This window comes from Mustelus asterias, chromosome 1 (genome assembly GCF_964213995.1).
Source record: "Mustelus asterias chromosome 1, sMusAst1.hap1.1, whole genome shotgun sequence".
Taxonomy (NCBI): Eukaryota; Metazoa; Chordata; class Chondrichthyes; order Carcharhiniformes; family Triakidae; genus Mustelus; species Mustelus asterias.
The window spans coordinates 77,530,654-77,546,178 of NC_135801.1; the positions used below are offsets into that span (position 1 = coordinate 77,530,654).

General features: G+C 42.7%; 1 protein-coding gene across 1 annotated transcript in view; it reads left to right on the forward strand.

The window, feature by feature from the left end:
* Positions 1 to 15,525, forward strand: part of fras1 (Fraser extracellular matrix complex subunit 1) — a 469,072-nt gene that overhangs the window by 275,815 nt on the left and 177,732 nt on the right. The window contains exons 28-29 of the mRNA XM_078235603.1: positions 2,883 to 2,967; positions 14,221 to 14,541. Of these exons, the coding sequence (XP_078091729.1) occupies positions 2,883 to 2,967; positions 14,221 to 14,541 (406 nt within the window). The remainder of the gene's footprint in view (positions 1 to 2,882; positions 2,968 to 14,220; positions 14,542 to 15,525) is intronic.

Here is a 15,525-nt window from a genome sequence, read left to right on the forward strand (position 1 = left end):
TCACGATATAAATCACTATATAAATGCAAATCTTCCTTTTTCTTGCTCTGTTTTCACTCTAAAAACCTCAAAAGTTACTTCTTGTTGACTGAGGTGTAACTGAGCTTTTACTGCTCTATCAAGTTCATAATTACTGCTAAACATCCTCAGGGTTCGGAAAGGCTCATTCTATATTTTGCAATTTCAGATTTCTCCACAGAGACAATGCATTTTATTTATTTTCAAACTTTTTTTCCTTTTTTAGGTTTATCTTTATTTGCTTCTTTATTCAACCATAATTTACTATGTGCTCTGAAAATTAAATGAGAAGTAAAGAATGCCAAGTACTTCTTAATTTCCTGGTTTGTTGTATTTATTCTTCATTGTGATTGGCCGCTTACCTTTAGAATCATATTAGGAAAAAAAGGGTGTGAATGAGCAATGATTGAGCTTGAAAGCTGATAGCAGTGATATTTTCAATGAAAATTAGAAAATGCCCGACACGTTGAATGATTACATTGTATTCAGAAATTGGCTGAATGGCAGGAGACGGAAATAATCATTAGATACTCTCATTGGCAGGATATCTATGTTGGGTTTTAACTAGTCACTGTATTTATTAACTACTTTGATGATGGAACAGAAGCTCATATATCCAGATTTGCTGATGACACAAAGGTAGATGATATTTTACGCTGTGTGGATGGAAGGATTAACTTACAAAGCGATATTAATAGATTAAATAAATAGATAAATTTGTGGCAAATAGATTTTATGCAAACAAAGTTGAGGTCATCCATTTTGGACCTAAAAGGGACATAAAGGCTAGTTTCTAAATGGTGAAAAGCTAGACACAGTGGACCTCCAAAGAAATTTAGGGGTCCGATTGCATAGACTATTAGAATATCATGAACACATAGAGAAAATAATCATAGAGGCTAATGGATTGTTGGTCTTTATATCTAGAGAACTAGAATACACTGGGGTAGAAGTCATATTTCAGCTATACAAAACCCTGTTCAGATTACGCTTGCAGTACTCTGAACAGTTGTGGGCAGCGCACCTTAGGAAGAATGTATTAGACTTGGATGGAGTGGGAGTGTAGAGTTACTTGAATGATATCTGGACTGCGAGGATTAAGTTACAAAAAGAGATTACACAAACTGGGGTAGTATTCCCTGGAATCTGAAAGGTCACAGGGTGATTTGATTGAAGTTTTCAAGAGAAGGGAAAGAGGTAGGAGAAAATTGGCATAAAACTATTTCTGCTGGTTGGAATGTTGAGGACAGGGGATATGGTCTATAAATTAGAGGCAGTCCTTTCGGGAGTGAAATTAGAAAACACTTCTACGCATGAAAAGATGGTAGAAGTTTGGGATTTGATTCCACAAAGAACAATTGATGCTAGATTATCAGATTTAAAATTAACAATTATTGATGGTTTTATTAAACAAAGGTACTGAGGCATTTTGATCAATGGTGTGAGTCCATATAGTTTGATCACAGATCAACCATGATCTCATCAAATGGCGTAGAAGACTCAAGGGACTAAATGGCCTATTCCTGTTGCTATGTTCTTACATTACCTGCTTGCTGGCCTCACATCTGCTGCATGCCAAAACAGCCCCTTTACTTGCCACCAGATTTAAATTAACATCAGGAAATCATGTCACAGAAATTGCTAGGTCATTGTGGGCAGCTATTTTCGAGATCAACAACAAGCATCCTTGCTTTAGTGCTGATGACAAGATCCGAACCCTTAATATTTATTGTAGTGATTTGCATTTTTTACAGTTGCACTGATGGATGATGAAATAGTGTTGTATGATATTATATCAGTGTTTTAATCCATTTAGGTGCCATTTTTTCCTCTTTTTTAAGACGTTAGTCTGTATATATTGCACATAAAATTGTTTCTCTGTAAGAACTTGCTGTATGTACTCTTCAGCTTGGTCCCAGATGACCAAGAACAATGTTCACTGAGGAGGCTGTTGAAATATTAGTTTGATGAATTGTCAAACAATCAAACTGATTTTAAAACCTTGCTATCTAGAACCTTGTGAACATTGTTAAATAGTTTTTAAATTTTATTTATTAGTGTCACAAATAGGCTTACATTAACATTGCAGTGAAGTTATTGTGAAAATCCCGGTGCCTGTTCGGGTACACTGAGGGAGAAATTGGCATGGCCAATGCTTCTAATCAGCACGTCTTTCGGGCTGTGGGAGGAAACCGGAGCACCCGGAGGAAACCCACACAGACACGGGGAGAATGTGCAGACTCCGCACAGACAGTGACCCAAGCCGGGAATCGAACCGAGGCCTCTGGTGTTGTGAGGCAGCAGTGCTAACCACTGTGCCACCATGTTGCTCATAATAATATGATATACCTTTCACATGTCAACAATCAAATCCCACTGTATTTGCAAATATACAGCAAAGCTTGGTTAAATGAGTTAATCAGAGTTGAGAAAATTTATCCCAAGTATTTTGAGTTTATGGGCTCAAGTTCATCAGTATTGTTGAGTACACCAAAGGTGATTGATAATGGTTCCAGCAAGACTGAGAAAATAGACCATTTATGAACTACAGTGACTAATATTAGTGTCATTTAGCAAACAGCTTTGAATAACAGGAATGTTTTGTGGTCTTTTGCATCGCTCTCATTCTACTCTTCAGTGTTCGATGTTCACAAAAATATTTTTTATTGTGTAGTTGTCATATAATGGGAACCATGTGCATATTTTCAAAGCTGTAGCCTACAATTAGACCTTAACAGACAAATGCTCTGACGTTTTGTATACGTTTATAAACTCAGTTAAGTACAGTTTGCAAAAATTGCAAAAGAACTGGTGATTTCCTATTACTCTAATTTTTTTGTTCTTTTGTCTTTTAATTTTGCCAGGAAGGGTCAGTTTACCCTGAAAGCCAGTGACCACCAACTATATTCCCTTCCAGAAACAATTAACATTCAAGCTCTTTCATTCAAGGTACGAACTGAAATTAAATATTTCCTGCTTATACTTTAAAGCTTTGGGTATTGGATTTTCTTTAGTTGAAAAAGTAGAGGTTTCTTGCAGTCAAGCAGAGGACAACAATGCCCAGGTTTTTAACTAAACTGATCGTTTTTCACACTTCTCACAGGGGCATTGTTCAATCATTCTTTCACCTTTTCTAATCTCCGGCAATCTCCTCCCAGATTTGGATTCTAGGTTTGGAGAATAGGGTCATTTCCATTTTACCATTTAATGAAGAGGAAATGATATACCGAGAACAAGGGACTTCCCATTGTGATCACTTCCTGTCTGTAAATAAAGGATACCAGGCAGGTAATGGTGTTTGCCCTGCCTTTGTCTGAAGGAGTAAAATACAGGCAACCAAGTGTGAGTGCATTCATTGTAAGAGTTGGTTCAGTCTTCTAAAAAGATGTACCCATTTGAACATCAATACCTGTTAAGTCCGTGAATAGGAATTTCTTGCATTCTGTTCAACTGCTATCGTGACAAATAAAACATTACCACGGTACTGGAAAGTATTTGTTTTTTTATAAAATCGACAGTATGCATTTAGTTTTGGATACTTGCTTTGCTGCAGAACAAACTGTGACATGGTGCAACATCGAGTTTCTATGGCTGATACTATTGTAAGAAGTTTAACAACACCAGGTTAAAGTCCAACAGGTTTATTTGGTAGCAAAAGCCACTGTTGTGCTCAGGGATTTTGCATCTCACTAAATCAAGGCGGTTTTCACAGTACAAACATCTGGCAGGCTGTAGAACCAAGTGGACATCCATACTGTTGAAGAGGGGATAAAAAATCTTTTCGTTCAGAACAGTAGGAAAATAAATTTGTATAGGGTTTCTCAGTTATACTGCAAAGTACTTGAAACTAGAATGTTACTGACTTTAATTGCAACACCTCTTAATTAAAAAGGCATTGAGTCGAAGGGCATTAATAAAAATATTTGGTTTCCATTTTCAATACTAACATCTCTTACCTTGATGAATATACACAAAATAAAATCCAGCCCTGACAGAGGTGTCCTGCCTGTCTTCCAATGACACAGCCAAAGTTGCAAACTTACCTTGTGGGAAGTAGCTGTTATAATCCTTGGTCAGACCCTGGGATCTGGGGGTGGTGGGGGCAAATAACATTTATTTTTTAGTCATGTTTGAGGTTCAAGATGCTTACTGAGTGAAAAAAGCCACACGATTCCACAGGTTTTGAACAAACAAAAATGAAATTTACTATGCAAGTTCAAAAAGATGAAACATTTTACAATATCTTATACTTACCCTGAATATTAAAGTATGAGGTCGATGTGAATTAGTAAATGAACTGTGGTTGGTCACACCACACTACACAATAGATGACAGATGCACCCAAAACTGATTCCATGGATTTCTCAACAACTCCATCTGCCTGCCAGTCCCCCCACCAGACATTTGTCTCATTATGAGCTAACCAATCTCACCAAAATTTAATCTTCTCACAAGAGTGTCCCAATCTCCACATTTGAGGATCTCGTTTTGGAATTCTGTGCAAAAGTCATTCTTACCCGGACTCTCAGCTGCCCTCTAAAGGTAACTTGGGATGGACAATAAATGCTGGCCAGCCAGTGATGCCCATATCCCATGAATGAATTAAAAAAAACAACGAAATGACCCACTTCACAGAATTTCAGACACTCCGGATGAGAGTCTTTTCCTCTGGATATCAGAGCACACTCAAGTTTAACCTTCATGCACAATTTCAGATCTTCCACTGTCCCAGCAGAACACTATTTCTCCAAAAGGGATGTTTTGCCCCAATGATCTGCAGTACCAACCTTCAGCTGCCGTCTCAGATCTTCGGGGCCCCTCTCATGCCTAAGTCACCCTGCAGCCTTCGCGGGTTGTGGTGTTCACTGGTGAGGCCTGGATTCATTGCCCAATCCTGACCTGCATTCTCATGCTGTTCTTTTCCTTTTCTTCTGCATGGGCACTGATCTGGTCTCCAACCTGATGAGCGGAAAAAATCCGAACTGTGCATATGAGGACTTTTGCTGGCCGGCCACATGCTCAGGAGGCCCGAGGTTTCTTGGGAACTAGAGTTCAGATGCTGATTGGCTTGCTGTGCATTTTCAGAAATTTTTGGTTCTATTATTGATTTTCATGATTTATTGTTTCTTTTTACTTGTTAATTAAAGCCAAATTCTGCTTTTAAAGCGTTTCAAATAAGCAGATCCTGTACTTTTCCCACTGTGACATATTTAATGCCGAATTTATATGTGTGTTTTTTAACCCTGCTCATGGAATGGAAGCTTGGTAGGTAAAATGAACCAGGGATCCAACTCGCCAATGTCCCATTTGAATTGGATCATCTTTTATTTCAACCTGATCTTCAGACCTGACAACAAAAGAAACTGCCTGAAACCAGCAGAGATATTGTTTAAATATGGAGACTGAAGTCTGATGACACAATTGTGGTGTTAGTTCTGGCCTGAGTGGGAAAGCCTCTGCAGCTTTCTCAATGAATAAGGACAACGGGAAGAGGATCCAAGATCAATGAAGCCATTGATGATGAGTTACTTGCTTTCCTAATGGGGCCAAGGAGGAGCAAGGGACTCGCAAGGAAAATTCAGACTTTCTCCGGCCCAGGCTCCATCCACAATCCTGCCAGACCCTCCTGGAAACCTTATCCCAAGACTGACTTTCTTGACAATCAAACTATCTTCCGTGCCAACTGGTGACTTTCTCCTTCCTCGACAGCTACCCCAATCAAATGGAAAGCAGCCAGTTGCTTTGATTACACAGTAATAAAGACCATCATATTTTCTGTGTTGAACATCGCACATAGTTTGTGAGTAAGTTAGCTTACATAAAGAAAAAAGTATTTTCAAGCTTTTAAAGAAGATATAGCTCTTAATTATTTCATTTTAATGTTTCATCTTGATTGGAAGACTGGAACAGGAATTGCAAGTCACATAAGGAGGAGTTATTTTTAATTCATCCTTATAATGCAGGTGATGCTGGCAAGTCCCCATTTATTGCCTATCCACGGTTGTAAGAAGGTGGTTGTGAGCCGCTGCCTTGGTGCTCTTCAATCTTGTGCTAATGGTTCACCCACAATTCAAGCTAGGTGGCTTATTCTTGAAGGATAACGATATGCAACTTTCCACAATACTGACAGATATTTCCTTTTGTTCGGGGGTCACCAACAGACATAGCTTTAGCCATTTTAGGTCTTTGCCCTGTTTTAGATATATGCTCATTGCTATTTTATAAAAGAAAATATACAGGGAGTGAGGTCTAAGTCCCCCATGGTCGATATGCAAGAATATTTCATGCCTGCCTGACTGGTTTGGAGGAAGGAGTTACAACTGCAAAGATTCAGAGTAGATAGTGCCAGGATAGCAGCATTCAAATGGAGAGTGGCCATTGTGGCCCTGCCCCTAGCTTTAGTATCTATTGAATCATCTGTCAGCCCTTCGAGTAAATTATTGCTGAATAATTAACAAGCTCAACAATTATCTTCCAGGCTGACACAAGGTCTTCTTGTACTCTGCCTTTGTCGCATAGATTTACATATCCACTGATATGGAGATCTGTCTTCTTTAGGCATTTTTATGGAAGGTAAACTTAATGATGCTAAATGTAATTAATAATTCATTTAATCAGACATTTGCTGTCTCCAGACTCATTAATGCTAAATAGAAAAATAGGCCGGAATTTTCTGATGTGGAGAGTAACATCTGACAACTTAAGCTCCCAAGCAGGTATAAAGCCTGCTAAGAGAGCAGCTCAGAGTAAATCAGCTGGCTCACCAAAGCACTCCAGCATCATGGCAATCCCGAAGTAGCTCACCTCTCCTCCTGGCAGTGTTAAGCCACTCCCCCCACCACTCCCAACAGTGTTCACTTCTTTCTGGCATTGTTCACCCACCCCACCACCGACAATGTTAACCCCCACCTCCCAACAATGGATATTGACAACTCACAAAGAATAAAGAAAATTACAGCGCAGGAACAGGCCCTTCGGCCCTCCAAGCCTGCACCGACCATGCTACCTGACTTAACTAAAACCCCCTACCCTTCCGGGGACCATATCCCTCTATTCCCATCCTATTCATGTATTTGTCAAGACACCCCTTAAAAGTCACTATCCTATCCGCTTCCACTACCTCCCCCGGCAATGAGTTCCAACCACCACCCTCTGTGTAAAAAGTCTGCCTCATACATCTCCTTTAAACCTTGCCCCTCGCACCTTAAACCTGTGGCCCCTAGTAATTGACTCTTCCACCCTGGGGAAAAAGCTTCTGACTATCCACTCTGTCCATGCCTCTTATAATCTTGTAGACTTCTATCAGGTCACCCCTCAACCTCCGTTGTTTCAGTGAGAACAAAGCAAGTTTCTCCAACCTCTCCTCATAGCTGAATTAGAATGCAAATCTCTACAGCCAGCCAGGTCTTAAAGGTACAGATAATGTGGGTGGAGGGAACATTAAACACAGGTCTGTACCTTTATCTGTACCTTTAAGACCTGGCTGACTGTCGAGATTTGCTTTCTAATTAGTATTCTGTAACTTGATTTCTGTGTCTCTGTGCACTGTTGGAGAACAGATTTCCACTCCATCTGACGAAGGGGCAGCGCTCCGAAAGCTTATGGTATTTGCTACCAAATAAACCTGTTGGACTTTAACCTGGTGTTGTGAGACTTCTTACTGTGCTTACCCCAGTCCAACGCCAGCATCTCCACACCGGTATGTCCAGACACCTTTGTCACAGTGACTCCTGTCTGAAATATCTTGAGCTACATCAGGAAGATATACATTGTAAAGAGACAAAATCCGAACAGAAAATAAAATGAAGCATTTAAAGAGCTGTTAATGCTTTGAGTGAATGTCTTTATTGCCGGATAATCCCCTTGGACCGTTACTTTTGAGAAGTCACTTATTATTTTCTGCACTGCCACCATGTATATACCATTCATATCCACTATTGGATATTTACCGTTAATACAATAATGACTTGCATTTGTATCGCACTTTGTTCAGTGAAGCTGACAGACTGGAAGGCCTTCAAAGAATGAAACTGAAATCTGTATCCAGCTCCATGTGAGAGGCTGGTGCGATCAGAACCTCTCTCGAAAATGTGCTTTCGGTGCCTTACAGGTGATTTCCAAATTCTGGAAAATCACTTCACCTGATTTAGATTCACTCACTTTGATCTGAACTTCCCTGCGATTGGCCTTCCCGGCAATATGAGAGCAGCTTGTGCAGCTCTGCCCTGGACCTCTGATGAAGAATGAAAGGATTAGAAACACTGACAGGAGCAGCAGTTGCCTCTTCTGAGGTACCCGCTGTTTCATAGGAAAGGATAGATGGGCACAAAGATCTGAATCGAAGGAGGTGAAACCCCCAACGCTCGACATGTGTGAGCACCAGTGCCTTGTGAGGGCTTGAAATTTCACAGCAGGTCACTGCTCCCTCCGGCTCCCAGAAAACCAGGTGGGCATGCATGGCCAGCGGCTGTCAAGGTAGTTATAACTGGAGTGCCATACCTACTCCTCCCTCCCTGATGCTTCTGTGCTCTCTTCTGATGGTACAGAAAACGGAGTTGTGAGTGTGAGAAATGTATTGTGTGATGAGGAGGGAAGGATAGCATTTGTGGAGGGTGACAGTGAGCCATGACAGTGAGCCATGTGAGGCAACGAGAGAGAGAGAGAGAGTTAGAATGTTGGCTGTTTAAATGAGGACGAGAGGGGAATGAGTGGAACTGCATGTTGCTTTTGAGGAGTGCTGTGCAGGGAAATGTTTGGATAGTTCGAGTGTGTGGCTTACCATCTGAAGTGTTATATCACACACCTTTCCCATCATTCTAAAGCCCTCTGGGGACACTGTCTTCATGGGAGGATTACATTTCTGCTCTGACTTCCTTGGCTACTTCCACCATGCCTGCCTGGTTTGAGAGATTGGCCTCTTTTTCCCAGCCTTGGGAAACATCACCTCACTTCAATCCCTCAGATTGCATAGCTGGGGCTCCAGTTATGACTCTGAGACTCTAAGGGCAGCCTTCCCAGCTGTCCATTCCATTTCCTTGATACTTGAAGCCCCTGGGATGAATGTAGCATTCAGTCATGGTGACCCCTGTTGTGGTTGCTTTTTTAATTCTTTTCGTTTCATTGGAAATGCTTCCTTTGACAGATGTGGTGCATCATCATGTGTGCTCTCTGTTATTGAGCGTGAAACATGATAGCGAGAAACTAATGCCGTGGCTAAGTTGAAGAGCCATGGTAAAGCCAGGTTCAATATAAGCCAGTTCTTGAGCAGCCTTCACATCTGTTATGTTACAATTCCACCCATTAGAGTTCCATCTGTACTAGCACCGTTCAGTATTAAATCTGAACACTCCTCCCAACATTGATGTATACTTAACTGTATTTCATACTTTGTTCTCTGTCCCTTTCAATTCTTTTTCTCAGTCTTTCCTCTTTTCTCTTGATGACACTGAGAAACAGTATAATGGGGGGTGGAGTCTAACCTGCCAGGATAGTGGGTTTCTAAGTGTACAACAACAGCTTAAACCATGAGTGTGTTGGGAAGCTGGCAAAAATCAACTACCTTCTGCCTTTAAACTTAGCATGGGTTCTGCAGCATGTGGGAAGGTTGAACAGATGAGTCTGCCATTTAAATGTATAAAATGCTTGTTAGCTGCTCTTTTAACCCTGGATTCTGAATTTATCAGTGCGCACACAGGCTTCCTGGAGCTCACCTGGTTAAACGGGGCTGAGCAACTGACAGGGAGGAAATGCTTTAAATACTAAGATCTGCCTCCTGCTACCTTCTCTCAGTGAAAGACTTTTATTGTAAAAGTGTGTTTTCACTGGAGGAGGTGTCCAAAACGTCGGAGGTCATTTATACTGCTGCAAACCCCTTTGTACAGTGATGTTTGCAGTCAGAGCTTGCACCACAGACATCTAAACTTCCCCTACAGCATCCAGACATTGCCTGCGCTGCAGTGGAAACCGGGACATCAGCCATTTGATAGAACATAGAACAGTACAGCACAGAACAGGCCCTTCGGCCCACGATGTTGTGCCGAGCTTTGTCTGAAACCCAGATCAAGCTATTTCCTCCCTATCATATATTGATGTTGTGTAACGTTTGAATCCACAAATGTGCTATTGGAGGTGGCCACTATTTCCGTGCTGGAAAGGATGGGCTCCAAATGCTACACAAAGCCCTGTGCAAAGTTGGTGGAAAGCTCCTCCATGCTCCTTTATAATGGTCTCACAGCTTCTGGAAGGCCTGCCACTGCACCAATCATTTTGTTGTGCATACACATCACCCTTCAATAACCCATCCTGCTGAAGTGCTTCTCTGCAGCAGAACTCGCCTGTGACTTTGTCTTCTGGGAACTGCCATTTACACTACCCTTTTTCCCCCACCCAGGTTGTAGGCCACTCTTGCCTAGTGTCCTACCATGTGTGGATCCCACCTCTAATGTATCCTTTAAATTACATGCAGCATCAGTACCTGAGCTGGTGGCTGCAAATGTGCAATTTGAGTGACCATTTTCTTAACCATCACCTGCTTCTTCCGCCATTGTTTCTGCAGCTCTTGGTTATCTGGAAGGAGAAAAGTTCATGGATAGGATGTGATGACGGGGGATGCAAGCTAACACAGTCTGCAGCTTCTAAATCACAAGAGAATACGGGAGAGGGGGCAGTGACAAGTGACTAGGAGAATTGGTTATGAAGATATTATTTCAGCCACTATTGCTGGCCACTGCCTCATCAATGGTGATGCGGCAGTGGCGGCTCCAATGATGGTGAGCGTCGTCTCTTCCATGGGATAATGAAATGCAGCCATTCTTTGTTCCCTGCTGATTAACACCTGCTGTGCCACTATGCAGCACTTCGTTCTGTAAGTGGAAAGTGCATCATTGAGTATAGTGCAACGTGCTCGAGTGATGTGACTGCCATGGTTGTATAGTTAGCAGTGTGCATGAACTGAGATGTGGGAATAGCAATACTATGTATATGAGGATGAGGTAAACAATGAAACTTAGGTACCAGTCCTGTTTGATAGAGACTGTTGATTGATAAGTGATGGGTGTGTGAGGCTAGTTGATGCATTATGAAGTGGGATTCTCCCAAAAAAATTCCATGTGTTGAATTTGCGTAAAATCTGGAGTAAATCCCGATGGGTTTTTTTTTTCAATGGGATTTTCAGTGCAGAGTGCACTAGCGTGAATCTCGCAAAAAATCTGTGGGCGAGGCCTATTCCCATTGGAGAGCCCGGCAGCATAGTGCTGAGCGGGCCAGTGTGTGCGCCCTAGCCCCGCACTACCAGTGGCCTGATTACCTCACATCGCTGGTCATTTCCGTCCCCATTAGGCATGGCCCTCCGGCCCCGTCCCCTTGGCACTGTCTGATGCCCAGTGGGCAGTGCCAAGGTGGAAATGCCCAGGGAAGACCCCCCCCTTATCTCCGACCTCCGGGGGGGGGGGGGGGGGGGGTCCTCAAGCGGGGTTGGGCCACCAGTTCCCCGTTAGTGGGGAACTGTTGTAAACCCCGCTGGAGTGAAACACTCCTGAATTGGGTGGTGGGGAGGGGTGGGGGGGGTGGGGGGGTGGTGGCGGGGGGAACGCTAGCGGCCCCCCCTTCACTCCAGCGGGATGAGCCTGCCAGTTGCTTGTTAGTGGGGACCTGTTGTAAATCCCGCTGGAGTGAAACACTCCTTTTGGGGGGGATTGCCGGCGGGCCTGGAGACTTCAGTCCCAGGCCTGCTAGTTAGATGCAAATTGTCATTTAAACAATTTGTATAGCTCCGCGCTGATCTCTGGTGTGGTGCTGATGGTGCCGGACATCCAGCGCCCAGCGATAAGCCCACTAAATGGCTTCCGCTTGAGTCTCCCGGCCCGCTGATATTTGAAGATGCATCCCACTCACCGCAATCTCTCATGTGAGATCTTTGTACATTTTGCAGCACTGTATCCAGGTTCTTGGGGCTTCACTCCTAACATAACATGACTGTCTTCTGAAAGGTTGTCTGGAATGTCTGCTGGCCCCCTTTTGATGGAGCACATTTTTCTATAGACTTCCTTGACCAAGGCCTTTAGAATGCACTAAATACTGTGCAGTACTGGAAATTACCTGGAGCCTATGCTCTCCTATGTTGTCCAATTATTATGTTATATCTTGAATGAGTTCCACATCTGCTCTGGCAGCAGCTTCAGCCACAGTGCAGCTTTCCTTTAAGAAGGGCAGGTTGGCATTACCTGCAACTAGCCTCCCATTATTTTGGGCTCAGGCGTGCAGCCATTCAACAGTGTTTTTGTTTGATAAGTTTATTGAAAATTTTCTTATATTTTACATAGCAAACAAACACATACAGACCCACATAGTGCTCACGTGTACATTCCAACGTGACTGGGCACAGGGCTCCCCATGGCCAGGGGACAAGCCCCTGGTATCCCTGGCACCCACACGACCCAAATCCCACCTAATTGCACCGGTAATGACGGTAATAATATAAAAACAAAAAGGCAGAGGAACATCACTGGAGAACCAACTGAGCGCCCAAACAGCCCAGGCTATAAACTAGTGAAAGGTGAAGAGAAAGAGAGACAGCGAAGGAGAGAGAAGAAAGAGAGAGGGGAAAAAAGAAAAGTTCTCGTGTTGATCCCCACACCTCGGCAGGGTGGGAGGATGTACTCCGGTAAAGGGCCAGAGCGCGTCCACCAATCGGGGTCGGGGGGTTCTGTGGGAGCACCCGGGGTCCTGGGGCCGTTGGGTATCTACTCACCCGGCTCCAACTGCAGCAACCCAGCATGCACTATAAATGATTGCCAGGTCTTATAGAACCGAGCAGTGGATCCATGTAGTGTGCACCTCATCTTCTCCAGCTTAAAGGTATCTACCACCTCTTTCACCCACTGTGGGTGCGTCGGGGGTGCACCTGATGTCCACCTAAACAGGATTAGTTGTTTTGCCAGGAGTGTAGTGAAAGCTACAAAATCTGCTTGGAATTAGATTTAAAGGCACGGCCCCAAACAGGACAGCCTGAGGGGATGCACTCATGTCCCGAACTAGCGTTGCCGCAATCATCTCATATATCGATATCCAGTAGTTATACAGTGATGGGCAAACCCAGAACATGTGTAAGAGAGTGGCGGGAGCTTGCCGGCACCATTCATAAATGGGGCTTGTGCCTGGGTACATTTCAGAGAGTTTAACCCTAGTTAGATATGCTCTGTGAGGGAGTTTACATTATATCACACCCAGCTTGGCACCTATTGAGGAGGAGTGTACTTGATGCAGCACCATGTCCCAATCTTCCTCTGAGAACTCCTCCCCCAGATCTCGTTCCCATAAAGATTTAACCACTGATAGAGAGTTTTGGTGGGATAGAATTTGAGAATAAAGAACAGAAATGATGCCACACATAGTAATAAAAGGCACTAAGAAGATGTCAATGGAGGCATGAGGTGGAAGCGTCAAAAATTGGGGGTCGGCCAGACACACACAGTCTCGAATTTGCAAATATCTGAAGAAGAGCGTTGCAGGTAAAGCAAACTTATCCATCACCTGCTGGAATGACGCAAACATGCCGTCCACATACAATTCCCAGAATGTTCTGATCCCGTGTTTGGCCCGTATGTTGAAGGCCCCATCCAAAACAGACGGAGGAAACAAATGATTAGCTGATACTGGGGAGGCTAGTGACCAGGCCTGAAACCCAAAGCGATTCAACAGTATGGTTAGCGATGGCCACATACTGGCATCATGTTAAGTAACAGGCAAAACAAGGTTGGTGTGCTGCCTGCATCAGAAACAATCTGTGCAAATTAATTTAATCCTCCAATGCGTTCCCTGCATCCGTTTTCATGGAGCTATTGAATTTAGCACCCATTATGTTAACTGAAATTAAACATTTAATAATTGGTACGTACAGCATTTTAAACCTCCAGGACTATAACTCTTGTGGCTTGATGAGCAGGTTTATTAAGATTGATGAGATTCTTTGTTTTAAAGTAATACAATATTTTGTCCATGTTCATTTAAAGGAATAATTCAGTGAAATGTTTCATGCTGTTTGTAAAATGTTTTCATTATCCAACAATTATTCAGCCAGGTAGTAATAAAAGCGTTTCATTGACAACTTCAATTTGTTTTATGGATCTGACCGATAATTGCTTTCAAAAGAAGTAATCAAACTGAGAGTTAAGTGATTTTTAATTGCTGTCTATTTCCTTCCAGGGTCCCATTGTGCTGACTAATAAAATCCTATTGCTCGGTAGAGGTGAATTAGGTGCCATTTCTAATCTGATATTAGACATTCAAGATGATGACAACCCCTCGGATGTGGTATTATCAGTTTTGGACCCTCCAAAACATGGCCACCTCATTTTGCACCCAGCAGGTATAAATGTACAGCAGTTCCGATTGAAAGATCTCAAAGGGGGACTGTTGCATTACACTCATGATGGAACCAACAACCTGCATGATCAAGTGCTACTGCAGATCAATGACGGCCATAACACCCTGAATGTTCCCTTCCAGATCAAAATTACTCAGCAGGTATTGATCCAAATTACTTCCTGTAAGTCATACTTATTAATGTTATACAGCCTTTTTTTGGGAGCAAGGATAATTTGCTTTATTTATTAACATTATTAGTATTGTATCATATAGGTCACACCACAGAGTGAACCTTCCAACGATGCCAGATAAGATGTAACCAGAATAGGTTCACAGAATGTTATCCTATAACCTAAAATAAGATACCACTGTGACACTTACACTTCCAGCAGAAATTGTACTCTGTGTTCAATTGACAGCTTAGGCTAAATTATGCTTTTCTTTAATTTTATGAACGTGTATTCATGAACAACTGAAAACGAGACTCAAGGCCACTGATCTAATTTGACTCGGAAGGCTTTTGTCTCACCCATTTGTACAAATTTTGAAATTTGGATTTCATTCCCAATGCTAAAGGCAATGTCTTGTATGAAATATATATTTCAGTATACAATCCCCACCCTGTTGTCTGGATCATCTGATCCTAATAAGGGTTCCACTTGATGGCAGTCCTAGCTGTGCATCTGCTCATCCAGCTCTCTTCTGACTCTAGTGCAGCTTTCGGGGTCAGATTAATTAATTATAATAATCCTGGCAGGCTCATAGTACTTCTGCTCCAGCTGAGTTGACTGCCTCAGGTGGGAAGAGAGAAATCATTATTGTACCTCTCCGTAACATATCCTTTCTGGCGATGGTTGGTCATTCCAACATGCATGCCTGAATTTTCATGGAGAAGGAAAGGCTCCACAGGTTAGCATAAATGGTGCTGGAGCCTCAATTCCCGAAATTCCTCCCACAAACCCAGCACACACCACTTTCACTAGGGACGGTTTGTACTTTGCATATCCGTGGTTCATGTAAAAGTGCAGCCGCCTTCAAAAAGATTAAATTTTCGTTATTGGGATTTCCAAATCACAACTTTGAGACATCTGAGGAAATGTTCTGAAGCTGCTGCAGTGATTTGGAGAGATAAAGTATAATTTT